The sequence below is a fragment of the Mauremys reevesii genome, linkage group 18 (assembly GCF_016161935.1).
Source record: "Mauremys reevesii isolate NIE-2019 linkage group 18, ASM1616193v1, whole genome shotgun sequence".
NCBI classification, from domain to species: Eukaryota; Metazoa; Chordata; order Testudines; family Geoemydidae; genus Mauremys; species Mauremys reevesii.
In genome coordinates, this window is record NC_052640.1 from 2,221,617 (window position 1) to 2,249,504 (window position 27,888).

The 27,888-nt window shown below is 50.7% G+C and overlaps 2 protein-coding genes across 5 annotated transcripts; one reads left to right on the forward strand and one right to left on the reverse strand.

Annotated features, from left to right (window-relative positions):
• Positions 1-558: 558 nt before the first annotated feature.
• Positions 559-6,120, reverse strand: SRRD (SRR1 domain containing). The gene is made up of 7 exons (XM_039504628.1): positions 5,978-6,120; positions 5,023-5,063; positions 3,749-4,011; positions 3,576-3,674; positions 2,998-3,149; positions 1,715-1,760; positions 559-1,256 (listed from the first exon to the last, which is right to left on the reverse strand). Exons 1-7 carry the CDS (start codon positions 6,103-6,105, stop codon positions 1,074-1,076), a joined length of 912 nt encoding a protein of 303 aa, XP_039360562.1. The 5' UTR covers positions 6,106-6,120; the 3' UTR covers positions 559-1,073.
• HPS4 (HPS4 biogenesis of lysosomal organelles complex 3 subunit 2) lies at positions 6,091-27,363 on the forward strand. 4 transcript variants are annotated; one of them, XM_039504621.1, is made up of 14 exons: positions 6,091-6,222; positions 7,422-8,138; positions 9,354-9,444; positions 10,340-10,483; positions 11,514-11,621; positions 12,764-12,880; positions 13,004-13,098; positions 15,279-15,351; positions 16,415-16,451; positions 17,198-17,294; positions 17,888-18,818; positions 22,249-22,381; positions 23,601-23,709; positions 25,913-27,363. In XM_039504621.1, exons 2-14 carry the CDS (start codon positions 8,098-8,100, stop codon positions 26,082-26,084), a joined length of 2,148 nt encoding a protein of 715 aa, XP_039360555.1. In that variant the 5' UTR covers positions 6,091-6,222; positions 7,422-8,097; the 3' UTR covers positions 26,085-27,363. The 4 variants fall into 4 exon arrangements, with proteins under 4 accessions (XP_039360555.1, XP_039360558.1, XP_039360556.1 ...); XM_039504622.1 differs by lacking the exon at positions 6,091-6,222 and adding an exon at positions 6,412-6,601; XM_039504623.1 differs by lacking the exon at positions 6,091-6,222 and adding an exon at positions 6,412-6,601 and having other exon boundaries at positions 7,773-8,138.
• The last annotated feature ends 525 nt before the right edge of the window (positions 27,364-27,888 follow it).

Consider the following 27,888-nt stretch of genomic DNA (forward strand, 5'->3'; position numbering starts at 1 on the left):
TGGCACCTTAGAGACTAACAAATTTAAATATGTTAGTCTCTAAGGTGCCACAAGTACTCCTGTTCTTTTTGTGGATACAGACTAACACCGCTGCTACTCTGAAACCTGTCACCTAACTCAGTTTCCCATGAGGCAACAGCTGCACCGATAAAACCCTGAAGAAAAATGTTTCTGCAACTTGCTTGGCTGATGAAATCATGCTTCCTGAATTCCAATTCAGTGTGTGGGTAACTCAGCATTTCTTTCTGGTTTTAGCTTCATCCTTGCACTGGAATCCTACAGGCAAAGCCTTATGATAGGTAATGTCATACATAGGTCTCAGAGTGGGTGGGTGACGATGCTTCAGCAAACTTAGAGGACATTTGCCTGGAAGAACTTGCTCAGTATCTGTATACATATTAGTGATGAGTTGTTTAAGGCCTGACTCTTCCTGGCTAGAGGTACTCAAGATCTGGATCATCATGCAAGAATGCAGTCAATAGCTGACTTTCCAAGGCAGTGAACAGGGAAAGCCCCCCTGTAGTCCATAGCTTCTTGATGCAGTATTTTTAACTGTGGTTGAGAACCCCTTAGCATCTCATTCTATCTGTTCTGTAGGGGGGGCTGATACAAAATATAGATCTAAACTTCTACCTCGCTGAAGGCCAGCCTTTTTCTGGGGAGGTTACAGAAAGCAAGCCCAGTCCTCTAGGAACTGGTCAGTTCAACACAACCTGTCACTTTTTAAAGCACAAGACACAGATGTTAAGCAAAATGAAAAAACTAGTATGACTTTATTTAGTGAATAATAAATAGAGTGTAAGCTAACGTACAGTTTTCACCTTTTACAAAAGGTCGCTACCTCTGAGAAAAATCTGTCACATTAAGCTCTGGTCGCAGACACTGCTGCTGCCTTCAAGATTTCTGGCTAAATGTGTTAGCCAGCCCCCACTTTATATAGATAGTTGTGGTAAGTGAGCTTAACATCCCCTTACTATAAGTGAATGTAGCCCTGTAAAAACAGGCACAAACTCCAGGGAGTAATTAAAAGTTCCATTTCAGTCTGGTCCTAGCATGAAACAACTCCTTTTGTCCTATTTCCTGATAATCTCCAGGTCATCGCATTCCTGGTACATTGGCTCTTCCTGAAACCGCCAGGTTTCTGTTGGGAGCTCCTTGAGTTTGTGTAAAGGAAACCAGTGGATGGAGGTGTCATTAAATATATCCATATACTGAGGATGAATTGGAAATGCAGCTTCCTCCGTCCCTTTTAAAACCTAGACATGGTTGAACAGCATAATTATGCAAGATACAATAGAACATGGTTTCCATAATCAAAATCAATCTTGGTAAAATTTGTGGAAACTAGAACACATGAAACTCTGGGAAGCCAAGCTAAAATCTTGCATGCAATGCATCATCCAGCCCTTAAACAGCTGAGCTGGGCTCCTGCCAGACCCCTTTAGCTGTAGCACAGTGGTTTTCTAGCCTTTTTTTCATTTACTGACCCCTAAACATTTTTGATTTGAGGTGTGAAACCTTAAACCCTTTGGAAACCTTAAACAATCTGTGGACTACCACAGGTTGAAAAGCACTGCTCTGGCATGCGAGAACCAACAAAAGGGATTATCACAAAAATTATGTAACTGTTCTCATTAATTTATCATCAATATCTAGAGACTGAGGTGACTATCCAATACAATATATTCATGTTTCTTAAAATAGTAAATTGTACCTTTGCTATGTACAAATAATCTCGCTCTAATATTCTTGCCAACAACCTAGAAACAAAGACAAACATTAGTACTGGAACCAATTGACTTTACTGTTGATTTGTGTTTTGGAAGCATGTTGTATTAAGAGACAACATGAAGTTAGTTAACACACAAGGCAAGTTGTACAGAATGTATAAAGTGTCTATTCAAAGGAAAGCACAGATGAAGCCCTTAGCATCACGCTTAGTTTAGCTCGATGGAGTCTACCTCACTACTTATTTCTGTGTGCATGTGAAAACTAGAAAAAGCAACTGGGCCTGTACAAGGGGCAATTTTGAACACATTTAAATATTGGTTTGTAAAGAACTCAGGTTATTCTGAGGTCTGCTCAGACGTTACAGGAGTATGGAGAAAAAGGACAAAGTCAGCAATAAGGCAGAGGCTGCATGTTTCGAAAGTGACATGTCACAAGTTTATAAGCGCATGGTCTTGCTCTCCAGGTGGTGATCTTAGCCCATAACCTTTCCAATGTGAGGAGTTGTAAAGGAATGGTCTAGACATCTGGCAACTCCAGTGGGGAAGGCTGAGGTAATGTAATAGGATAAACAATTTCTTTAGCTGCCCTTGTGATGCTGCTTGTATCTTGCAAAACAGTCAGTTTGGAGGTACAGTGTAGACACTCCCAGACTTCACTGGAGGGGCCTGCTCATGCCCACTGAAGCCTAGTTCTGTTCCAACTGAATCAATGGCCACATCCCATGAGCCAGAGGAGCAAGGTTTAGCTCTGTGGCTAAAACTGGTTTATAACACAACACTTCAGGATCTGTTTTCAATCACAGATACATATTAATCTTTCCCTGCTGTGCCTACCCACAAGCAGAAAAGTGAAATGTATAAACATTGAGACCTGCACTGCTCCGGTGAACGAATCTTGCCCAGTCTCAAGAACAGGAAGCCAGAGGCCTCCCAAATTGTCACTGCTCTACAGAAGAGCACCTCTCACCTCAGCAGTGTTGTAATCCCCAAAGCAGGGTGCATGGAAGTTTAATTGACTAGATCTTATCTAAAAGGCCACAGACTTGGCAGCAAGTCAAAGCTTTGTTGATGGATTGAACCTTAAAACCTTAAACTGCAGAAGACATTTGCACTGATGATTTTAAGTTCTGTGTGAAAAGACAGCTCCTCCAGTGTTTGTGAAGATATCACAGAAGCAGGTAAGCATAAAGGATTACTGTTGTAGTGAGAGTTAGTGAATGAAATTCTGCCTTAGATGGGAGGATATTAATTGTTTTTGGGTACCTACCTTTCCTCAATCCCTTTAAAACTGTTTCCAATAATGATCATTTTGGACAGTGCATCTACAGACCAGTTACTCCAGAGCAGATTGTTATACAACGCTTTTCCACAGTGGATCATATAAAAGATGGTGAATTCATGAATGTGGTGTTTTCCCTCCTGCAGATAAACAGCATTCCTTAAGGTTACTCAATCAGCTTCCCTGGTTCTGTAAGCACTAGGGCCCACTCAGTGGCACTCAAAAGCGCTCAACATTGCTTAAGCCCAGCAGATTTCTTGGCTGGCTGAAAGTTCCAACCCATCTCCCAGGGAAAAGTTGATGCCATGGGAAACATGCCACTTTCACAGAAGTGCTGCATAACTAAAATGTGACTTAGACCCTCTGTCAGAACCATAAAAGGGCTACAGGAGAAACTTTGCATTGACCAGACTAGAATTAAGTGAAAGGCAAAAACCCTGCAATATGTCTGCATCAAATGCACATGTAGGAAGGATTGTTTTTAATTTCTCTGGAGTGCTCCTTTTTTCTGTTCATTGAATAAATGTTACTTACATTTTAGAGATCCCAGCCTTAATCCACCTTACCTCATTCTCCAGGACAACTGTTACACCGAGGTCATTCAGAACACTAATTTCCAATTCGGAAAATAAAGGATCAAAAATATAGCACTGACTTTTGGGAATCTGCAAGAAAGAAAAAGTGTTAAACGTTACAGGGACAAGTATCCAGCTATTTAAACATAGGGTATAGTTCTTACCTGTAACTTCTCCAGTAACAGAAGCAAGAATGCTAGTTGGTAGCGAGAAATGACACACGAGGAAAAGCTTCCAATGCCATAACATACACACTGTAAGTGACTGCTTTTGCAAGCTGACTCTCCTGAATGCGAACTGGGTTTTGTAACTGACTGATGGGATGGTTCAAGTTGCAGGTTTTCAAATGAACACAGGACTTCTGACATAGACCCTGGTGTTTTTTCCCCTTGCTCTAAGCATTTGCTGAGGGATTCTTGGATGGCTGCTGGAGAAAGTGAATGTCAGGCAGGTGTCAGAAATGCAGAAGTATGAGATATGCTTATATACGTCCTGTTCTAATGTATATCTTTAAACCTCACACTTGCTGCTGAGGCAGCGCACACTTTTTCCAGAAGGAAGCCCCACTCACTGCGCTGCTGGGACCAGCCCAGTTCTCCCTGGTAGAAAGAATATTGATGTGATTCACTGTCTCAGGGAGTAGGGCACAAAATAGATGGATGGGCAGCAAGTGAGGAAAACCTCTTAATTTCCCAACCCAAAACAGTCTGAGTCAGTGAATAAGTTAGCACATCTCTGTAAGAGTGATTGCAGAATAGAGCCACATGCAAGAACTTTAGAACAGAATATTTTGCAAATGCTGTATAATCCCATTGGGGGGCATTTATCATGCTTTTATTCCCTTAGACATGATTTTACAGAGGTGGAGATGAGCAAAGGTGAACCTTATGCTTGTGATAAAGGTGATATCTCTTTGGCTTCTCAGTTGTGTCCATGTTTTTTTTTTTATTATGGGGCAGCCAAAAACATGGTAGGTGCTTCACAGAAATGAAGCAAGTTCCAGAACCTGGCCCGAAGAGCTTGTGGTCTAAATTCAGAAGTGACCCCACAGATGACAGTCAAACAAGAACTGCAGGGGAAAGGTATGGGCTCAGTCAGTCTTACATCTAGCCCTCAAGTGCACTCATTTCAACTTGTCCTGCTGGTGACATGAGTCTGAAGCAGGACCATCTCCCATTCTCCATGGGGCCACTCCACCACAGCAGCCAGCTGCAGAAGTTTTGGGCTGGAAGGAGCCCGGGCCTGGTTTAACGAACATAAGTGATCTCCCTCCTTCCATCCATCTCCACCCTCTGACAGAGAGAGGCTAAGGACACCGTTCCTAGTTCAGCCATCAGTTCCCACTGCAGGCTGTCCCCCCCCCAGCCAGCAAACCAGCACCAGGCAGTGAGAGAACCAGGCCAGCCAGCAATGACCGACTCCAGCGGGTTCTACTTACTCTGACCACAGGCCCAGAACGGGGAGCTCAGCAACTCTTCTCTGGGAGAGGGAAAGTGCAGCTGTCACCGGCGGCGGGGGAAGGGTGCTGGATGGGGCTGGGGGGCCATGCAGACGGGAATGGGTCTGGGACAACCTAGCAGGGCAGGAGGAGCCAGGCCTAGGCCAGCGGGCTGAAGGGAGAGTCAGGCTGAGCTGGCGGGGACCCAGCTGTGTGCCTGGGGGGCCGCTCTGTGGGGAGTGTGCAGAGGAGAGGGAGCCCAGCTGGAGCAGGGGGGGTGTCCTGGGGCCCTGTGGCAAGGGGGGGGGCAGAGGAAGGGATGCATGGCGGTGGGGGGGGGATTGGCCCAGAGCGCTGGGGGAGCCAGAGGAAGGGCTGCCAGGGAGCATGGGGCGGGGCAGGGCACCGCACAGCACGAAGGTGTCCGGGGGGAGCAAGGCGGAGGAAGTCCTGCATGGCCCGGGGCAGGGGGCATATGTCCAGGGGAGTGCTGCAGGGCCTGGGGGAGCGGGGCATGGCATGGCCCGGGGCAGGGGAGGTGTCCAGGGGCGGGGCCGAGGAAGGGCTGTATGGCCCGGGGCAGGGGAGGTGTCCAGGGGCGGGGCCGAGGAAGGGCTGTATGGCCCGGGCAGGCAGGAGGGCCGAGGAAGGGCTGTATGGCCCGGGGCAGGGGAGGAGCCTGGGGCAGGGCCGAGGAAGGGCTGTATGGCCCGGGGCAGGGGAGGGCCGAGGAAGGGCTGTATGGCCCGGGGGCAGGAGGGCCGAGGCAGGGCTGTATGGCCCGGGGCAGGGAGAGGGGCCGAGGAAGGGCTGTATGGCCCGGGGCAGGGAGGGGCCGAGGAAGGGCTGTATGGCCCGGGGCAGGGGGCAGGGCAGGGACTGCGTGGCCCGCGGGGCTCCGGGGCCGCCGATGCCCCGGGCTGGGAGCGGGCGCTGGCCGCGGCCCCGCACTCACCGGGCCTCCCGGAGCCGCCGCTGCACCGCCCCGCTGTGCCCGGCCTCGCCCCCCGGCCTCGTCCGCTGCCCGCGGGCCCGGCCTCGCCTCAAGCGGCCCGCGCAGCGCCAGGGCCCGGCCTGCTCCATCCCTGCCGGCTCGAGGCGCCGGGCGCGCGCCGCTGCCCCCGCCCGGCACCCGTAGGAGGCGGTCACGTGCCGGTATCCTGTGATCGGCGGCCCAGCCCCGGAAGTGGCTTCGCTCAGGTAGGTGCTGGGGCCGGGCGGGGCGCTCCGGGCTGCGGGACTCGGCGCGGCGGGCGGGACGCGGGCGAACTCGGTTGGGCTCCTGCCGCCGCCGGGGTGCGGAGACGGGGCAGCAGCAGCAGCAGCAGCGGAGCTAACGGGGCTGCAGAGGAGTCACCGGGGGGGGGGTGAATTTCCCGCTGGCTTTGGAACCAGCCGGTCTCGAGGCTTTTCTTCCAACAAGAGGCTCCGATTCTGCCGAAGTGGCTGGGTTTGGGTTTGGGCCCGGGCCCGGGGGGAGATTTCAGGGTCGGTGATTCAGTCGCGGTGCGTCTCTCCTCTGGGTCAGTTCTGAGCGATGGGGGAGTTCTGCTAGTGCCGAGGCCCCGTCCCAGCTGAGGTAACCGGCACCTGTCGCTAAAGATCCTTAGCTGCTTTGCGCAAGAGTTGGGGCGTCAGCCCTCTTGTTCTGACCAATCCGATTTGGTTAACTCCATTCTGCTCCCTAACTTCCCTCTGCGGTTTGTTGGGTGGGTGATTGTTCACTTCCTGTCCTAGTCGGGGTGTAATGCTTTTATCCTGGAGGTTGCTGACTTTCAGAGGTTGAGGGGGGAAGGGTTTGGTATACACTGCCTCTCTTACTTGCCTCAATCGTGATGTGAGGCATAACTTTTGATAGAGCCCTTTCAGGCCCTTAGATGAGAGGCAACAACGAAGGGAAACCACTTACTAATGGGAGTTAGGAAAAAACTTCTCCTGTGAGCAGGTTTTTCTATTACAGGGGTTTTGTGCCTGTTCTGAAGAATCTGATACAGGCTATTGTTGTACACAGGATAGCAAACTAAATAACTGATCTGATCTGCCATAGCAATCCCTATGTTCCCATTATTAAGATAAAAAATCAAATTTGGTTCAATTAAGTGACCAGTGCAGCCCTTATACTAGCTGTTCCATCATTTTCCTAGCTCCTTGTATTCCTGTTAGGATCTTTCCTATCTGATTGTCAGCAACATGCATGATTAAGCCCAAATGTAAGCAGGTGATATTCCAAGCGTATTAAATGTAATTTTGCTGTTTAAATGGAAGGCTTGTTTCTGTCCCATGTGTCACTCATGCACAAGTTAGTTTTGTTGTTGAATGCTTGTCAGCTGCTCTCTGTAGGATCACATGTCAGTTGAGCAAAGCTATCTGAGCATTAATGCATTCATTCTTTACTCTAGGATTAGAAGAGCAACATCAACACTGGAGACCACAGGAAACCATTCAGCTTTGTATCACACAAACAAAGACATATTCAAGGAACTGTATCTTCAGCAGAAGGTCCCTAAATGGGAGCTCCTCTGAGAGTAATCTCTGTGTAGTGATGACTTTTTGCACAGATAGCCACTTAAATACAAAATAATAAACTTGAAAGAACCAGTGTAGTGTCTTGAGATCTGCCTCTTGTAGCTCTTTGTTTCTGATGACCATATTCATGCTTTCTGAGCTTTCTCATTCATTGCAGGCACTAAGGTGGTTTTCCTCCTGTTTGGGAACATTCTCATAAAGTAGTTTTGTTGATTCAGTCTCAGAATTGATGAACACAAGTTTTGAAGAGACTTTAATGTTGCCTAGGCTCTGCAAGGTTTCCATGTAGTTGTGGGATAAACCTCCACAATGAAGGCACTTTGGTGGATTTACTCTTCATGTAAATAAGCCACAAGGAACACTGTTGACATCAGTATTTTAACAAAATCTCCAACATATTCATCACCTAAAGCCAAAACCCACTGAAGTTTCCACAGTCTGCGTTTGCGGAACAATACATTTACTGCTGAAAAAAATGAGTTGTTTGCATCAGTTGCTTTGGAGGAGAAAGTGAGGGCGACAAGACATGATTAAGATAATCTGATGTAAATGGCCAGCCCCATTTTATCAGAACCAAACTCAGCTTCTTGGTGAGTAGCACTCATCATTCCTCTAGAGTTGCAAGGGAATGTTGCATGACTGACATGGAGGCCAGAATGGGCCTGTCAACAACATGCCAACAGATGTGCATTCACATCATCCTAGCATGTTTGAGTTATGTATAGTGCCCCCATGCCATCAGAATGGGAGAGAGACTCCCTGAGGTGTTGGTACAAGAATCCCCCAGTCTCTGGCTAGTTGCTGCAGGATCACAAGCTATCAATTATGGGCTCTAAGGTGCTCGTCCCAGTAATATGTGAATGCCACATAAACATTGATGAATTTTATCCTCACAGGGACGTTATTGTCACCATTATACAGGTGGGAAACTGAGGCAGAGAGATTAAACGACTGGCCTTAGGCGTCGTAGGGAATCTGTGATAGAGCCAAGGACAGAATTGAGATCTGATTTCTAAAGCAATGCCTTACCAACCTTCCTGTCTCACTGGTGGGGCATTCCAGGAATGCTCTGAGAGCCCAAGTTTAGTCTCTGCTTTTTGGTGGAGAATAACTTGTGTTCTTTAGCTTCACCTTTTTGAATTGCACAGTCGTCTCGTTCCAGACTTCATGAGATTTAGTTAGCACTCTTTGTAGCACTCTTGCTTGTGGGCTGTTGTGCACAAAGTTTATGACTGGAACATACAGCCTACAATGAAAACAGTAGCTAAAAGATGTCCCAGTAAATCAGTAAGGACCCAAAACTAAGACCGTCACCGGTCAGGAGGAACCTCCCTTTTTAGTGCTTTTTTGCACATGTGGAGATGGTTCAACATGAAGTAAGAGCCAATGAAGCTATTGGAAACCATTCCAAGCTGCGTGTAGTTGAGAATGTTTCCCAAATACATAGTGATAAATGCTCTGTGTTATCAGACTTGGAAAATAGGCATGGATATGTGATCCTTCTTCTCTAGGCTTAGCCACAGGTTTCCTGTCCTCTATTTTAACCCCAGAAAGTTGGGAGAGTTTAATAGCCCAGATCTTTGGAGTCTTCCTTCTCCACCCCGATTCCATCTCCAAAATCAGTGGGTGAGGCTGCATGCAGGAATGATGCACATCTGCCATTCCTGTTTCTTTTAAACACTTGTGTATCGCATCATAAATAGCAGAGCTCTGCTTGAGAGAACTGGAGGGTGGGAAGAAATATCAATTTGACTTGGTTGGGGACAGCAGACCTCTTCCATCGTGTCAATACTTTGGTTTTGCAGGTGGAACTACTTTTTCCTTTATGACGGCTCAAAGGTAAAGGAAGAAGGGGATCCCACAAGAGCTGGGATTTGCTACTTTTATCCCTCGCAGGTAACGCCTGCTTCTTGATGTTTTTCCCAAATGTCTGTCTGTCGAGTTGCAAACAATTCTATATATAAAGTACATGCAAAGCCAACCTTCTGTTCTTGGAGTGGTGGGGCTTGTAAATACCTGGGTTTGGTTAAATTTGTAACTTTGGTGTTTATAAATTTTTTTTATTTTTATTTTATTTGTATTTTTAAGGCCCTGTATAGTGCAGCTCTGCCAACATACCTCAGTCTTGATCCACGGCACTTCTTGTTTCCCAGCCTTAGGCACCTATGGGTTCACCTTCAGCGCAGGGCACGGCCACAGCTGGTCTAGGTCATGGGGCTCAGGCTGTGGGAGTGAAAATAGCAGTGTAGAGGGTGGGGCTCAGCCTGGAGCCTGGTCTCTGAAACCCAGGGATGGGGGGCGGGTCTCCGAGCCCAGGCTTCAGCCCGAGTGTCTATGTGGCTGTTTTCAGCCCTGCAGGCCGAGCCAGCTCTCTCGGGATCTAAGACTCCGAGCCACTGGATTTTATTGCAGTGTAGACGTACCCTATATGGCTCTGTGCAGCGCACCTTACACTGTTCTTTAGCACTCTGCTATTTCGGTTATGGGCCTCTCCATAATGCTCCATTCTATGGTGGGGATACGGACAAATATCCCCTAGGGATAAGACTCACTAATTCTTGTTCTCTTGGTAGGGTTACTTGTGCTTAAATAAGACTTCAGCCTCAGGGACTGGGATGAAAAGGCAGTGCATTTTGCCTGGTGTTATCAAGCCTTTGTTCCATATAGTATAGTAAACACCGTCGGTTACTTTATCATCACCAGTTCCATCATGCTGCTTTATAAATGTGCCTTTCCAGCTTGCCAGGAATGCTGCAAAATTCACTCTTTCCTCCTCCCTTTCCTCTCACAGACTCTCCTTGACCAGCAGGAGCTGCTGTGTGGACAGATTGCAGGAGTGGTGCGCTGCGTAACGGAGATCTCCAGTGCTCCCCCAAGTCTCATTCGGCTGAGAAAGCTCAAGTTTGCAGTAAGGGTGGATGGAGAGTATCTCTGGGTGAGTTACAGCGAACAGGAGGCATGTGAGGAGCTCGAACAGTAAGAGAAAGTATCTGCTATTGTATCAAACTAAGTACTTGTATTGTTTGATAGGTCCAGCAATGGCTATTAGCTAGGATGGGCAGGGATGGAGTCTCTAGCCTCTTTGCCAGAAGCTGGCAATGGACAACAGGGAATGGGTCACTTGATGATTCCCTGTTCTGTTCATTCCCTCTGGGGCATCTGGCATTGGCCACAGTCAGCAGACAGGATACTGGGCTAGTTGGACCTTTGGTCTGGCCGTTTGGCCATTCTTATGTTCTTAGGGTGCTAGTGGCAATGGCCTGGCAGCATTCAGCAGAGACCTGCAGCTGTAGGATTCGACAGCTAGAGAGGGTTTGTGGGCCAGTGGAAAAGTGTGAAAACAGAGCTCCATAGAATGTAGCTTACAACAAAGAGCTTGGGATGCTCATTCCCTGCTACAAAGCTCATTGGCAGTGATGGTGGACTTCTCATTTTAGGGACAGATCTGGTTTCTCTGATGTGATGTGGTCACATGCTCTGAGAACTGGCTCGTTCTCCACTTGTTCAGTGGGCAGACCCACTCAGGTGGGGTAAAGCCACGCTGCAGGAAGCTCTCCCGAAGAGGCAGAACCCCCCCCGACAGTCTAGATACTTTCATGGATTCTCAGAAGTTTGATGCACCGCGTTGCTCCCTGGTGGAAGAAGTGGAAACCCTCTTCTCGAGTTCATTAACTAGTGAACTGAGCCTTGAAATATTCCATTTGGGGACGATGCTCTCGGCCATTAAACTAGAGGTCAGGGCCCTGAGATTGTGAGGGAATGGCGAGTATGTGTCTTGAGCTCTGGCTTTCTACCTCTGCTGCCAGGGACCCCCTGGCTCTCGTGCATTGCCCCTTGCTTTTCCCCAGACATATGGCTACCTAGGAGGCTTCCCAAACTGAGTTTTGGGGAGTGCAGCAGCTGTTTGCTTCTCCTGTCACCTGGCTGCTTCAGGAACGTTTTTTCTGTAACCTTGTGTGTTGAAGGTGCTGGGCTGTACCATTGAACTCCCTGATGTCAGCTGTGGACAATTTCTGGATCTACTGATTGGACTCTTCAGATTTTACAATGGATCTGTGTGTCATGCTTACATGGTAATTGCTGATGAACAGTGTTGAGTGTTTCTCCCTGATCATGATGAGGGCATGGACCTCTCTGGGAACGGCTGAAGCCTGCCCAGTTATATGGAGGCTTGCATATTTCCTCTGCCCCTCCTGCCACCAGTGCAGCTCTGAGATCACAGGAACGCGAGCTGGGAAGGTCCTTAGGTCCCATCTCCACAAGGCAAGATCAGTGCCTAGAATCTCTTTTCTGTGTTGTTGTCATCGGCATCCCAAGTGATGAGGCTCCCCCCACTTCCCTTGGGAGATGACCCCACATATGACCTCAAGGGAAGATTCCTCGTGTTCAGCCTGAAGTCTCCTTCTCTTGTTCCCCCATCCTGTCCCCTCACTGTCCCTACCCCAGTGTACATCATTCCTCTTGCTCCTTAGAATTTAGGCTTCTCAGATAACGTGCAGGTGGTTTCCATTCCCCTCAGCCTAGCTACGCAAACCTAACTTTGTTTCTCTAGCCTCGCTTCACTTCTGCGTATCTTTCTGTCTCTTAGATGCCTTCAGATTTGGGAATGGTGTTCCCAGACCTGAATGCAGTATTCCAGAGGCATGTAGAGAGAGTCTGGCAACTTCCTGCCCCAGGACAAACTGCTGCTGCATGCCAAGGTGCAACCGAAAGTCACGTGCACTCATCTTGCTGCCGTCCATGTTGGACACTGGGGTCTTATGGGCTGTCCCCTTGTCACTGGACTGCAAGGGTGAACCGGATGATGTCTGAGCTCTCTCTTCCCTCTGTCTGTCTGTCTAGCGAGGCTCTCAGCATCCCATCCCAGGTTGGAGGGGTCTTTCTCCACCTGGTCTCTCTTTTCAATAATGTAAAGCACAGTGCAGACAGCTGAGATTGAGGGCTAAGCTGCAGGGTTTCTATGGTATCCGGCCTGTGCTGTCTGCCCTCTCTCGTCCAGCAATAGTAAATCCTCTCTAGGCTGGGCTTTTGCTGTTGGGCAGACTGGATTCAGTTCCTGATCTTGGTTTAGTGTTTTGGTTGAAGTTTCATTGAAGAGTTGCTGCTTAGAGACATGCTTCCCTGAACTAATGACACCTAACCACCTTGGGCACTCTGGATCCTGTGTCGACTCCAGCCATGCGTTGTCTAACCATGGGGATTCTTTCTTCTTCAGGTGTTTTCTCGGGAGGAGCTGAGCACGCAGTGGGACAGGTACATCGAACATATTCAGAAAAACACCAGTGACCTGCACAAGATCTTCAATTCCCTTTGGAACTTGGACAAAACCAAGGTAGCTCTCCTGATCTCTGCAGGGTTAGCTTGTTATACTGAGACGTGCCCTATCTAGTTCTGTTCGCTCCTTGGATTATTCCCTGGGGTTTGATGGTTTAATTGTCTTCCTCTCCCTGCACAGGTGGACCCCCTGCTGTTACTGAAAGCAGCTCTCATCTTGCAGACCTGCCAGCGGTCACCCCAAGTGTTGGCAGGTTGCATCCTCTACAAAGGCCGGTGAGTAGCCAAGGACTTCCAGGCAGTCACTGATCGTCAGTTCTCAAACTGAGTCGACTGCAGGCAATTCCCTCCTTGGGCTGTACAGTCCAGTGCTGCTTTCCCAAACTCCCGGCAGAGGAGGGGCAGCGGCTGTACCTCAGATCTGCCCTTTCCCCTTTCTTAGCCTGCTGTTCCCCTGCCTTGCCAATAATGGTTTTGTTTTCTTAAAATGACTGGCTTGCTGGCCAGGTGACACTATCCACACTGACCGGAATGGATGCAGGAAAAGGGAGGAGAAATGCTGGCTTTATTCAGCCAAAGATTATCTGTGGACAGTTGAAGACTACAGCTGTGGCATTGTGCCAGGGCAAAGAGAGCCTCTGGGGACAGAGAACATCCTACAGAGCCAGGGGATTAGGGAGTTCAGGCATTTCCTTGTGGCAGAAGTCAGTAAGTCCTTTGGGTGCTGCTAGAAGACCTCTGTGTCGTGTGTGTCAGTGACACATCTGGCAAGAGGTGGAAACTTGCTTTGCAGTAAGTGCATCTGACCAAGTCTGAGTGATTGATCTCAGAGCCAGGTCATCCTTTTTATAGGGGTGGCTTCACACGCACAGCAAATCACATGGGTGATGTTTTCCCTGTAGTTCTTAGCATCCGGGCATCTTGTTGCAAGTGCAAAACCCTTATGGGAGTGGAGGTCTGGCATGAAACTGGGCCTTATGTTCATGTGTGAGTTGCGCAGAGCCTGGGTGCCCTTGAACTCCCCATGTGGTCCCATCACTGATATGTGCCTCCGTCTTCTCCAGCATATTGATTTTTCTTGTGGGCAGAAACTCTTCTCTTGTGCAAAACTCCTTTAACCAGAAAGACTCTGGGCCACTTGGCCACCAAGTTCCTTGCAACATCTTCTAGGAATCCCCAAACAGACCCCTGGGAACCTGCAAGCCTCACCCCAGTGCCACAGAGAGAGAGCGCCTTGTGTTTGAGTCTCTTGCAGAACCTGCATCTCTGCTGGGGATAAGTGAAGGGACCAGAGTGGTCCTTTCTCTGGGCTTGCTGGTGTGCCTGCCGGAGAGGCCAGTGTCACAACAGCATTAGTGCAGCTTTTCCTGCTCCTTTCCTCTACCATTGCCCAGCTCTGCAGTGGGAGTGGGGAGGGCTTTGCCTGTACAGGGTTTTATTTGCCTTGGGTCACTTTTACTCTTCACTCGCCAAAACCAGGCCCCCCAACGAAGGGTAAATACCCAGCAGGCAAGTTTGCTTTTGCTGATCCAGCGTGGAACTGCCCCAGTGTTCAATAACAACAAACTGTTCTTAAAGGGCTGCCCTGCCCACCTGTCTATAGTGCTTTACATTAAATACCCCATCCTCTCACCTGCCCGCCAGACAAAATGTTCCCCAAGAACCGGCAGCCCCCATCTATTGTCTTGTCTGGTTTTGTCCTGGAAACTCTGCCACGGCCTGTCAGTCCACAGGGAGTTCTCTGGAACATTTGTGTGTCATGCGATGTGAGGAGGTCCCCAGTGCAGGGGACAAAAAGACACAGGTTTGCAGGACAGGGTGCTGGGTAGGACTCTGTATGTTATTACCTAGAATGCTCTGTCAGCTCACAGGCACATCCTAGCAGCACTGGGATCTGGGCCCTGCGCACAGACTGTTGTGGGCGTGCAATGAGTTCCTGTGTGCTTTGCTAGGGGAATGTGGCTTCCCCTTACTCGTCTCCAGGAGGTACCCTGGGACTGGCAGGAGTGTCTCAGGGCCTCGCAGATCCATGGGCCGTTACTGCTGCCTGCAGGTGCTAGTTTGACCTCAGAACATACTTGTCAGTGTGTGACTCAGTTCCATGAAACCCTTGGGTTCAGCTGGGGTGTCCGTGTGCGAGCAGAAGGGGTTTTGGAACCTGCTGTCAGGGTGGGGCAAGAGCAGAGCACAGCTCCCTCCAGTGAGTGTACTGGGGCTGTGAGAGCAAGAACCACAGCCCTGGAGAGATGATACAGTGTAGGCTTTGGATCCTACTGGGACTGCATAGGCATGAAACAGATCTGAGCAGCACCTGAAACCCTGCTCTGAACATCTGTGGCTGCCCACTTGGAGTGGCACCTTGCACCTGCCTGCTCCATTAAACTAACGGGGAAGGGGGTCTGAGCTTCAGCAAGTGACTCTGCTCAGGACTGGTTGTGTTTGTTCTACCCTGCTAGGATCGTGAGCACGCAGCTTCCACCTCCTCTCACTGCCAAGGTTCTCCTTCAAGGAACTGAAGCTGCAGACAAGGTATGGTGGTAAACCCAAGCCCAGCAGCATCAGGACCCAGTCTGCGTGTTACTCGCACCATAGGTCCAGCCAGCACTTACGGGGCTGCTTGATGCTGATGTTCAATGGTTCTGCTGTCTAACGAAATTCAAAATTCTTGTTGACGCTCAGGAGTCAAGTCAGTGCTGCTGCTCTTGGGACCTTTTTCCTGTCACCCTGCGATTAACCTGGCCAAAGATTGCTGTTTAGTAGCATGCAGAATGAATGAACATAGAGATCACCACTTACATTGGCTGAAAAATTAAATGCTTATTATGTGATTTCAGTTCTTCTTCCCAAGAAACAAGGGGGAAATGCTTATAGCTAATTCAGTGCTCATTGTTCTTAAAATAATAATGGGAGCGTGGAAAATGTCCCTTGCTGGATTGTAAACATATGGCCTAACACAATTTGATTGATAAGAATATATTAAATAAATAGACCTATTCCTTGTTCTGTATAGTAACTTCTTAGGTGAGTATCCCAGCTCTTGCATCAAAATAACTCTTAACCTTACCCTGCTATTATTGATATGTTACACTGACTGGTTAGTTGTCTTCAGCATTTGCTATTCATGTGTAATCCCTTTGTTTACTTGTTCTGTTTGTTACTAAACTGATACAGTTTTCAAGAGGCGTCTTGCTTGCAGATCTGTGTGCAGTTGCATTATGCCACCGGATTAGGAAAGCATCTGTTGCATCTGCTTTGACATTGGTTCTGGGAATGAACAAGGACTGTGCCCTGCCATATTCATGCAGAGACAGTCCGGGTGAGGCTGTGATACTCTCCCTCATCTTGTGTCCTATGTTTGCTTCCTGGGTAGCTCCACGGAGCTCAGCATGGCTCCCAGAGGAGTAAGTCACTGCAGACCATGAGTAGCCTTAGCACAGTATTGCCCTCAGGGCCTGATCCAGAGCCCACTGCAGCCAGTGGGAAGATCCCCAATGATTTCAGGGGCCCTGGGATTGGGCCTGTGTGATGGCCTGGTGGCTAATGTTGAACACAGTCTTACTGTAGGCCAGTGATAACTGTGCTTCACTTTCAGAGTGGACCTGGAGGCGGGGAGGTGCTGCAGGAACATGGTAAGCCACACTAGTTGCACAGTGTAAATGGGGAGCTGTGTCCCAGGAGCATACGGCCCTTTCCATGCCTGATTTCCCTCAGAGAGGCCAATTTTACCCTCTACTGCAATTAAAACATCGCAGGGCAGATCTTCATGCTGCTTCTGTTGAAGCCCCAGCTAAAGTTCCATGTGCATCCACTTGGGTAGGACAGTTCCCGCCCGGAGCGTGTGAAGTGGGTACTGTGAGGTGGAGCTAGGTCCTATTTCCTCATCTAGGGGCAGGTTCTCCCACAAATTCTGTGGACTCCTTAACAGCAGATGTGTGTAACATCAGTCCCACACGGGGGTGGGGTGTCGACTTGGTCAGTGACAAAACCATGAAAGCAGAGCTTGGGGCGTAAGGCAGGAGTTCGAGTTCTGAACAGCGACTCGTGACTTCTTGACTCTGTCCTTAGTCCCTTTGCTGAGTTAGAGCTGAGAATGTTCAGCTCGTGTCAGGCAGCTCTTCCTCTGCCCTCTCCTCGCATCCCCTGCGGTGTCTCTGGGACAGTCAGAAAAGTGACGGGGTATTCGACTGTGCCTGGCACTGTTTGCTAAGGTGATCAGGAAAAGGCTGCCTGCTTAGTCCTGTGCCAGAGCCTGCACACCCAGGCTGCAGGCCTTGGCCAGAGGCCTCCTTCCTCTCCTCCCACAGGGCGTCTTTGGTGTCTGTACAAACATTTTAATTTCATCTCGCTGGGTCTGCGTGCGGTTTTGCTCTTGCAGATCCCCCACTGCCTCAGGATGTCTGCATCATTCCAGTTTTCCTAACGGAAGGTGAAGCCACCGCACTCCGGGACTTTCCAGTAGAGTGGATGACTAGGTAGGACGTGCATTTCTGATGTAGCAAAGGGTCTTTTCAGCAGCTGAGGTCATCCCACTGCAGAGCCAGGGCTCACCAGCTTCTGCTGCCATTTCGCCTAAGAATAACGTGAGCCCCAGATAAGGGGGTACTGTCAAGTTGTTAAAACTACCGTCGTCTGCTTGTCGGGCTGGATAGCTCTAACTGTCCATATTCCACCCTCTGAGGAAAGGGCTTGCGCTGCTCTCTGCTGCTGTGCTCTATGGGAAGCAAAACCACCTCCCTGCCTCAGACTGACTGACTGTGCTATCATCTCTCAGCCCACTGTGCTCTGAGTAAAGCCTCTGTGCTTTGTGCTTGAGTGTAAGGGCAGGGGATGGGACTGTGCTACTCTGCACCTAACCTTACAGTGAGGATGCTAGAGGTTGGAGGTGGGCACAGCCTATGAGATCAGCCAGCCCCTCTGTTGCTGGGGCAGGATTTAGTCTCTGATGGAGGGTGGATCTGGTTTTGAACAGGAGATGGTTGGTTGTTTTTCTGATCATTCCTGGCCCGATTCCCCAAGTGACTGCTACTCACTGGTTAACCGAGCGTCTACTCTTGTCTCCTGTTAGGTTGCCCACATCTCCAGCAAACCCTAAAGGATCTAAGAACACCCTCCGCTCACGGGCATTCTCGGATTCGGCCCGGGTTGATGAAGTCCGAGACCAGCATGCCCTGGTGGTGAGAGAGCCCCCCCCACAGGCCTCGGGCGCTGCCGGAGCAAAGGATGCTCTGAATCCCCCAGCTGGAGCACTGAGCAGCCCAGGCAGCAAAAGCCCGGTGTTGAGTTGTACCCCCCTGAAACCATCCCCTCCATCGCAGAGAGAGCTGGGAGCCCTGCCCAGCAATTCCAGACTGCCTGCTGCAGAGTGCACTCGAGACACAGGCGCAGCCTCGGGGTCCTCTGACTTTCCAAAGCCTTGTGCCCTGGGGCAGGAGGGTCAAAGCACTACAGAACCTGTAAGCAGTGAGCGGATGAAGTCCGAATGCCGCAGCCTCCAGAGGCGTCACACAGCCAGTGGCAGCCTCCCCACCTGCTGTCCATCCAAAGAGACGAGGAGGAGAAGCAGCTCAAGCGAACGTGACAATCTGTCAAGTGTAGACAGTCAAGACACCAGCAGCCAAAAGAGAACCTTCAAAAGAGGAGGTGGAGGAGCCAGGGATGACACTTCCGAGCAGGAGCCTCTGCCCAGTGCTGTATGGGTGGGGCAGAAGTTCCCTGCTGAAGATTGTGGTAGGGACCAGTTTCCTGTTGCTGAAGTCCAGGGGAGCCTACCCAGTGGCACTGCAGAAGGCCCAGGCTCTCCCAAGGGCAGAGAGAACGTTTTGCCTACACAAGTAACTACCGGGATGGACTGTCTAGCAGCAGTAGATTGCACAGGGTCAGGCAAGCAGGCCAAGCTGGTTAAGATGATCTTGTATGTTCACAGAATTAAAGGGTTAGTGCTCTTGCTGCTGGCGGAGGAGCAGTTTAAGGATGACCAGGGGTCCATTGAAGATGTGGTAAGTAAGAAAAAGGCTGCCTTTTTACATTAGAAAATGTTTCATATACTTCCTGTCTTGTGGCAGTGTGGGATGGTGGCCAGAGCTGAAGAATGGGAGTTGGACTCCTTAATCCTGTTCCTGGCTCTCCCATTGGTTACTCTGTGACCTTGGAGACAAGTTCCTTTACCTCCATGTGCTTCAGTTTCCTCTAGCTTACCTCACAAGGGTCCAGACCTTCCCTAATTAGTGCTGATAGGTGAGCAAAGTATGAATGTTGCTGTGACTGAGTAATTGTAGCCGCTGACTAAATAGCCAGCCCTGCTCCAGTGTTCCCAAGCAGAGATCACAAGATGGCTTGTGCCGGATTCCGGGTCTGTGTTCCGCTGGGAGGGTTTAACCACATGCCCGGTGTTCATGCAGGTAGAGCAGCAGCAGAGAGCTAGCCCTGCTTCTGAAGTTTAATTCCCACCTTCCGCGTTACAGCTTGTGACTCTAGAGATCAGGCCCGGCTTGACAAAGCCCTGGCTGGGATGATTTAGTTGGGTTTGTCCCGCTTTGAGTATGGGGTTGGACTAGATGCCTCCTGAGGTCTCTTCCAACCCTGAGATTCTCTGAGATACCGGTGAGTTGTGTGTCTGGCGGTGAGTCCATCTAAAAAGAAACCGTGTTTGAAATGGTGGCAGCTCAAAGCCCCATGCAGCTGGCTTCCTTACCCACGGGACCTGGCAGGTTGGTGTCATTCTACAGGGGAGCTGTGACACATGAACAGAAGGCATCATGAGGGCACTCAGTGTCGGCAAGGTGGGGTACCAGGACCCAGTGCCAAAGCCATATACCTCTCGTGCTCCCTCTGCTGGCTTTGGTTAGTGTGCAGGCTGTACTGTCCAGTGGTGTGATCCAGTGAAATGCTCTGGGCTGCTGGGGAAGGGGACACCAGCTGATGCCATCTCCCTAAGGCACTAGCCTGGGTGTTAGCTCTGCAGACTCTGTGCCGCTCCCTTCCACAGAGACCTGGTCCACTAGTAACAAGCTCATTTCTTTAGCAGTCAGACTCCAGCCAGACTGTTAAGCCAGCTCCCACTGCCAGTTGCTGTTTTCATTCTGAACTGGGCAGGACACTGAGCTGTGCTCGGTAAGATGCAGGACTTGTGACCTTCTGGCTGTCACCTTGTAAACAGGGGCACCACTCAGTGCAGTAAATGAGGAGTGACTCGCCAAGAAAGGGACATGCTGCAAAACCAGCCAAGTGGTTGGCAAGGGCAGTGCTAGCTTTCAGGCCGATGCCAGCCCACCCATGGCATCTGGGCCTCGCTTCTGATTCCCATTTGCTGGGGGTGCTGTGGCTCTGCAAGCTGGTACTGCAGTTCTGCAGATGGCTCTGAGGGAGTGCGTGTTCACCAGCTCTGCAATTCCGATCCTCTCCTGCTTGGCCACAACCTGGCTGGCTGGAGACCTCTGTCTGCTCCCCCTGCCTCCTGGTCTGTTTGTCTCACTCTTCAGTGAGAGAGAGAGCAGCTGAAAGGGAAATCAGGCCCAGCTAACCCTGCCCCTTTGTGCCTTTGTTTTTAAATTGCCACTTGCTAGCTGAAGACACCTGGCCCACTTCTCCCCTTGGAGTCTATGCAAAACTTCCTAAGGCAAGAGATGGGGCCCGTGTGGGGTCCAAAGTGCCTTACCCACGGCATTAAAGCCTGTGGTTGAGTGGGAAGCATCAAATAATCAGTATCCCCATATGCGCTATTTAAGCTGGGTGGGTTGCATTTCTGTGGGGCAGTGTCTACGGCCGAGTCCGTTTCCCTTTCTGGCTCTCCTGCAGTACTGCACTGCTATTTTGGATGGGTGGTGGATGTTGTAGAGAGCTGTTTACCAAAGCTCTTCCTGTTGGAGTTGGGTTTGATCTTATGCTTTGCAGCTGCAAGAGCTTGTTTTTACACAGCCTAAATTTTGGGCCAGATCTGACGTGATGGGGTCCCTTTGGCTGGACCCTTCCTCTAGGTGCAGGATACTTGTTGGTCCCTGCTGGCAGAAATGCACCCTCCCAGCTGCTGTTTTAGGTGGGATTGGGGGACTGTCAGCACTCCTGGGTCCTAGTGTTGGCTCCATCACCCTCTCTGACTGTTGGCAAACCACTCAGTCTTTCTGTACTGTTTCTCCATCTGTAAAATAGACTGACACCCAGCTCCCAGGGGCATGGAGCCTGAATGAATGAAGGCGTGGATCGCTCTGTGAGGCCTCTGAATGCAGACACCAGAGAAGGCCAGAGCATTCTAATCACGTAGCGTGATAGGCACAGGAAGTGGGGATCATTCCATTGCAGGTGGGAGGGTGTTTCTGCAACACAGACCCTCGGGGCAGAGCAGAGCAGAAAGTGTCATGCAAGGTCTGTCTCTGTGCAGACAATTGGAAGCAACTTTGGGTTTATCCCTTCATTCTGTTGTACAGAAAAGAGAACCTGTCCTGAGACCAGCAGGATCAGGAGTAGGGTTGGTATCACCAGCATGTTGAATGGAGGCTTAATCCTCCCCACGGCTGAGGAAAGAACAGGGACAGCCTTGGGCATTAGAAAACTAATCTTCCTAGCACTTGACAGCCAGCAGACTGCAGTGGGAGATCTCGTCCACCTTGTCTCATCCAGGCAGTTCAGCCTGTCTGTGCACCCCACTGCACTAAGAGACGGGGGTCCCCCAGTGCCTTGTTGGGCAGCAGTCCCATCGGCTAATGCCCCGTCTGAGGCAGCGTGTTCTTGGGATCAGTGGTAGCCCGTGAGTTATTTGTAGGAGATCTTAGTCTGGGGTGCTGTGGTTTGAATGGAGTCAGGGGCAGAAGGGATGTTTCCAGAAGCCATCCACCTCAGTGGGGGGAGGATTGAAACCCCCTTTGAAGCTGTGAAAAGCTCCGTTGTCTGGAGGGAGAGTGGGGGCAGTGGGACACCCAGGGACAGGGCGCATCTACCACCTGGCTTCTGCAATTAAACACAGTTCAACTGTATTACATTGTAACCCACCTAACGCTAATTTTCAATTACAGTAGCAAGTGGCTTCTGCCATCCCAGTAATCAATAGGCTATTCGGTTACGGCTACAAAAAGTAATTGACAGTGAAAATGGGAGCCCCATAGAGCAGCACTGGAAGGTAGTAAATTCACTGAGTCTTGCATCCTCCCATTGGTGAATTGCAATTGGTGCTGTAGTGTCCTTTGCCAAACCCTCACATCACTGCGTTGTGGGCCAATGAATGGATGGAGATCCACCAGTTAATACCACACAGGCTTGAGGTGATAATGCTTCCAGGTGTTGGCAACCTGGGCTGGATCAGACCCAGCATTTCAGTCCTTCTCGCAGTCCCTGGGGTTGTTTGCATGTCGTCCATGTTTGTTGTCCAGGCGGGTTACAGCTCTTCTTAAACAGGGAAATCTGCTCTGATGCACGTTTGTGTTGCACTATTTGCAGTATTACAGCAGTCTGGCTTCTCTCAATGGCCTGGAGGTTCACCTGAAGGAGACTTTGCCGAAAGACCATTCCTCTACAGCCAAAGCCACCTACAGCTTTACTCACTACGACTGCATTCAGAACGTACTCACAGGTGAGGGCTTCTCTTCGTGGTTCGAGGGCTTGCGGGTTTGCAGCACACCCAGAAGAGGAGTTAGATGTGAGAGCAGGCTGTGCTTTAACTTTCATGTGTTCACATCTCCAGACGTTTGCCTGAAACACTGTTTGCAGTTAGCACAGCCATGCTCATGCTTCCTTCAAAAACAGCCTGGGCTCCTGCTAGGTTTAAGATCCCGCTGGCACAGGGCTCTGTCCTGCTTGTGTGGAGTGTGTTCTTCCTGTGCCTTGTACACCGTGATCACAGTCAGAAGTTCTGATCGTCAGGCTCAAGCTAAGTGCCAATGGGAGAGTGGGCAGGGATCTGCTTCTGGGCAGTGTCCTTTCCAGGGCAGTAAAGATTCTGCCTGACCGTCTCCTGAGGCCTCGATCACCAATACATCTCGAAAGCATCTCTTCCCCCAGTGGTGTAACTTCCCTCCCAGCTCCTGAGTATAGCAGCACAGGGCACTTGTCAGTAAGTCTCTGGCTGTGAGAAGGGACGATGCTGGACGGAGGAAGCAGGTGATGGAACAGTGATATGGGACTGACATCTTACATAGCGAGCAGCAGCCCATGACAGCAAGGCTCAGAGCCTGGGTTGACAGACTCTGGCTTGCAGGGCTTCGGCTACCGTCCTGTAAACAGCTGTGTAGATGTCACAGCTCAGACAGGCCCCACTCTCTAGGCTTCAGAGCCCGAGCTGCACTGTCTACACAGTGTTAGTTGTCAAGCCAGGCTCAGAGACTGTAGCCTTGGGCTGTGTAGATGTCCCCTTAGGCCAATGTATAGATCCTAGACCACCTCTCCTTGTTCCAGTCCATCCTTGTGTCTCCCTTCTCCTGCCAGCCCCACAGACGCCACACGCCTTCTCCAGCCCAGAAGAGAGGGACTAGGAAAGAGAGAGATTCTAGGCAATCTCTGCCTGAGGATTTCCTGGTCACCTCTCTGCTCTGTCCATGCCTCTTGGATCACAGTCTCTTTGGGGAATTACTTTGGCTTTATATTTGTGCATTGCTTGAGCACTCTGTGAGCCAGTAACATACCTTCATCACCGTCATGCCAGTGTTGAGTCACATGGGGTGTCCCTTTGGCTCTGTTCTCCGAGCGCCCCAGCAGGGTGCAGAAATCCAGCGTCCTCTCCTGCAGACCCAGCTGGGGCAAATTACCCTGCCCAGGCAGCTTCCTAACCTCTCCCTCCTCCTCCTTCTCTGCAGCAAACCTGCCCCAGGTACTGGGTGCTCAGGATCAGCACTTCCTGAGAGCTGCTAGTCTGATCCACGCTGACTTCAACCAGCTCCCGACTGCTTCTGAGATGATAATCAGGTAAGGGCTGCCTGGTGCCCCCTCCTCGCCTCAGCCATGGGAGCCACTCGGAGGAGAGCGGGGAGCACTTCAGAACACGCTTGCATTTTAGATGGGGGGCTTGAAGCTACTTGTCTGCAAGAGGCACAGTAGTGCTGGTTAGAAATCCCGGCCCATGAGCTCCTTGTAGGACCCAAGAGAGCCAGGCAAGGCGACCTTACAAACTCTGTTCTGAGGCTCGCTGTGTTCTTCTGCATGCTCCGTAATCCTAGAGCTGCCTCCCACCAAAGACCATTTCCTGATGCTCAGTAATTAAACACAGGCCGTTCGATTTGCCACCCACAAGTTGGGCCAGGTGCTGTGTATCTTGGCCTGATCTTCCCAGCAGAGTGAGTAGTGCCAAAGGTTTGGATGAAGACGTAGTGATAGAATGTTGCCATCTCCTGGCACCATAAGGTTCTAAGCTACAGCTTTAAATATAGCTGTTCCTAGGAAACGTGGGTCCTGGCTTAGAGCCAGCGGCGCCTGAAATTGGCAGTCTAGATTTGTTTTCGTGCACAGCTTGTTGGGTTGGAAACAAGCTGTAATGTGTGTGGCAAACTAAATTCTGATGCTGCAAGCAGGATGGTCTTATCGCCGTCAGAGCCTTTCACAGTGTCACGGTCACTGCCTCCAGCCTGTCCTTTAACTGATCCCAAGGAGCTGGTTCCGTTTGCATCCACACCAACTGCTTGGCCTTCACAGCCATACCTGCACTCCCAGGGCTACTCTGCTGCCTCAGGCACCCTGGGAAACTCCAAGCAGCTCTCCCCGGCTGCCCGTGCCCAGAGGGGATGCACACAGTGAGAGCGGCAGTGCACTGTGGGAAGGAGGAGGACCCAGGCAGTCGGGTTACACAGCTATGGGTGGGTGGCCTGTCCCCACTGCAACAAACCAACCCCTTTGTATTAGATGGTTTCAGGCAGCAAACTGTGAGCCAGCCCAGGCCTCTGCCGGGGACATGCTGAGCTGCCATGGCTGCCACCAGTGTGGTCAGCGTGTTCAATTGATAAACGGGCGAGGGGTCAGAGAAGAGCCACGAGAGTGATGGAAGGGTTAGAAAACCTGCCTTCTTGTGATAGACTCAAGGGGCTCGGTCTGTTTAGCTTAACAAAGGGAAGGCGAAGGGGTGACTTGATCAGTCTGTAAGTACCTACCTGGGGAACAGATATTTACTAATGGGCTCTTCAGTCTAGCAGGGGAAGGTAACGCGATCCAGTGGCTGGAAGCTGAAGCTAGACAAAATCAGACTGGAAACAGGGTGTAAATGTTTAGCAGTGAGAGTAGTTACCCCCTGAACAATGCTCCAAGTGAGAGTGGAGTCTCCATCACTGGCCATGTTTAAATCATGGCTGGGTGTCTTTCTAAACGCTCTGCTCTAGGAATGACTTTGGGGCAGGTCTCTGGCCTGTGCTATACAGGAGGTCAGACTAGATGATCCAATGCTCCTTTCTGGCCTCGGAATCCAGGACTCTGTTACTATGGGGACAGCATGCGTAGAGAGACCACATCATTAGCTGGCTACAGACCCCATGGAGAGAGGGGCTGCCACCTCATCTGGCTGGCTGAGTCAGACCAGCCTTGGGGCACAGTGTCCCCTGGAACAACTGGCTGACATATTCATGCTGGCACTTCCCTGCTTCAGGGGTACTATGCGGGGGAGCTGCTCCCAGCCAGCAATAGGGACTCTGCCTTCTGCAGAGTAGGAGGCTGAGACGTGTGGGCAGTGTTTATCCATCAGCCCTTGGTGTGCTAGGTTTGCCTGCCGGCTAGCCAAACGAATGCTTCGGAGGGGTGAATATCTGGTATAGCTGTGGCATTGGAAGGGTTAATCCCAGCTGCCAGGGTGGGGAGGGGAGGTGGGTTTTTTCTGGGAGGAGATCAGGACCTGTCTGATGGTGGGGCACCTTGTCAGCCTTCTGTTTTGTTTTCCCAGGGTTTAGTACCCGACATTTGTTGCTCACGCTGTCAGACATGGGTGCACCCTGCTCTGATGAAGTGGGCCAGCAGGCGGAGAGCCAGTCAGGGCTGCCCATGCCTCTGAGCGCACCCTTTGGTCTAGTCCTTGGAGCTGGCTGTTTAGCGTCATGCTCCCATGTGTTCTAATGGAACCTGCAAAGAACCTCAGGGTGCTTGCTTCTGCCTCCCAGAGCCTTGACCTTCGCTCTCCTTCCTGCCCCGATAGGAACGCCTCCACTGCCGTCTATGCCTGCCAGAACCCGGTCCAGGAAACGTACTTCCAGCAGCTGGCCACCCCGCTGCGCAACTCAGGGGTTCCCAACCCTCACGACAGTGCGTTCAGCTTACCAGGCAAGGCCAAACAAAAGCTGCTGAAGCACGGGGTGAATCTACTCTGAGCGTGGTTTGACCCCCTGGAATGGCCTGCCCAAATCCAAGCCAGAAGCTGCTCTGTCTCTAATAAGCTAAAACGCCAGGACTTTTATTCCATGCCAGCTGCTCTTCAAAGGACCTGGGGTACAAAGCGTTATTTGCGTGTCGCATCCTTGGTTGGTTAAACAGTGAGTAACCCGGAGCCGCTGAGTGCTCAGCCCTGGGGTGATGGTCTGTATTACCAGGGTAACCCAGCATGCTGTGCGCTTGTTATGGGGCCACTTTGTATTGTCGAGGGATGGTGGGAAATGTTGACTGTTACCAAAGAATTAAGGAGGCAGATTATTGCAGTGGCACAGTGCTGCTCATGACTCACCTCTGCCTCCTTTCGCGTGACGCACCTGGAGTGCCTTGACTGAAAGCCAACGATTTGCTTGCTCTCAGCTGCACATGGTGACGGGTTGCTGTGCAATACCTGCTTTGAGAGATGTCTGTCGGGGACTGATTCTCGCTGTGGGATTCCTGTGCCTACGCTCCTAGTCAGTCAGACTTGGAATTATTTACACCTCTGGAGCTACAGAAATGATCCTGTCACCAGGCAGTGCCTCACCTTGAATTAACAGTGCTCTGCATATTGTCAGACTAACAGGAATAGAAGGAGAGCAAACAGCTTTCTCGCAGTAACACGAAGCACTTAGGGTTTTATAACAGCAATGTCTGGGAGGGCTCCTAGTCCCTCCATCTGTCTTCAGCATTCCTTCCTGCTTAACGCTGTCCCTCCAGACTGCCCACCAAGAGCAGAAAACCACTGTAACCTGCAGTCTCCCTGCAGCATCCCTGCCTTCCATGAGTGCCATTACGATATCAGTTCACAGGCCTGAACACACTGCACTCACCGCCTGTGGTGCAGAGCCCAGGCCTGCGCTGTACCTGCACCCAGGACTTCTGTCTATCTGCCGCTCCTCCTATGGAGACGCTTTTCCTGCCAAAGCTGACCGTACCTCCTTGCTTTCTTGCTACCTCCCTGAATTCAGCCCTACTGTATTCGCAGAAAAGGCGAGAGCCCATTAGTTGGTCACACCAAAAAGCTTTACAGCTCCTCTGCAGCTGCCATCTTTGCTGAAACAAACTGAACTCCATTTTTGGCAACTTTTTGGATTGCATCAGATTAGCAGTTATGGCAGCGTAGACCTGAGCTACGTGACTGACACCTGTCATTTCTCTGAGACCATTTTGTGTATTTCAAAGATTGCAGCTGCTCTGTGCATGAACATCTGTGTGGCAGTTGAAATAAAGTAAAATAAAGAGGAGACCCCAGGACTCATCCATTCACTACTGGTCAGAAATGGTAGACTCCTATTTATTGCACGATCCTCTCACCTGTGACTTCTAACACTGGGGGCTGGCTGACCAGTGGGCTCCCACAGTACCACGTGTCTCCAGCGCTGCACTCTCGTTCTGTGCAAATTACTTGGTGCAGTTCAGTGGGGTGTCTCTGCTGCTTAGACACCACCCGAAATCACCCTTTGGTGGCCTTTCCTCTTGAAGGCGTGGCAGAGTGTGGGAGCCCAGCGCTGTGTGGCAGTGGGTGAGGACAGAGGTGTTACTGGCCTGCTGGTGTGGGCTGCAGGCCAGGACTGAGGTGCCGGACCAGAGCTGTGCTGGGAACCTTGCTCTGGCCAGTCCTGTTTGCTGTCTTCCCCTCTGAGCTAGGTAGGTAAATGCTGCCCTAGTGAATCTCAGCCCAGGCTCGGGCTCTGCTAGAACAATCATGGTTTCCAGTGGGGTCCCCACCCCATTTTCATTGTTGCCTGTTTACAGGGCATCTTT

What these genes read in the sequence shown, in the direction of transcription:
- HPS4 (XM_039504621.1), top strand. Translation starts at nt 8,098, where the DNA reads ATGGCCAGCCCCATTTTATCAGAACCAAACTCAGCTTCTTG. An exon ending in GGAACTTGGACAAAACCAAG is followed by an intron (nt 12,881 to 13,003) that starts GTAGCTCTCCTG and finishes CTCCCTGCACAG; the next exon opens with GTGGACCCCCTGCTGTTACT. An exon ending in GAACTGAAGCTGCAGACAAG is followed by an intron (nt 15,352 to 16,414) that starts GTATGGTGGTAA and finishes CTTCACTTTCAG; the next exon opens with AGTGGACCTGGAGGCGGGGA.
- SRRD (XM_039504628.1), bottom strand. Translation starts at nt 6,105, where the DNA reads ATGGAGCAGGCCGGGCCCTGGCGCTGCGCGGGCCGCTTGAGGCGAGGC. An exon ending in CGGCGGCTCCGGGAGGCCCG is followed by an intron (nt 5,064 to 5,977) that starts GTGAGTGCGGGG and finishes TCCCTCTCCCAG; the next exon opens with AGAAGAGTTGCTGAGCTCCC. An exon ending in CAGTTGTCCTGGAGAATGAG is followed by an intron (nt 3,150 to 3,575) that starts GTAAGGTGGATT and finishes GTTTATCTGCAG; the next exon opens with GAGGGAAAACACCACATTCA.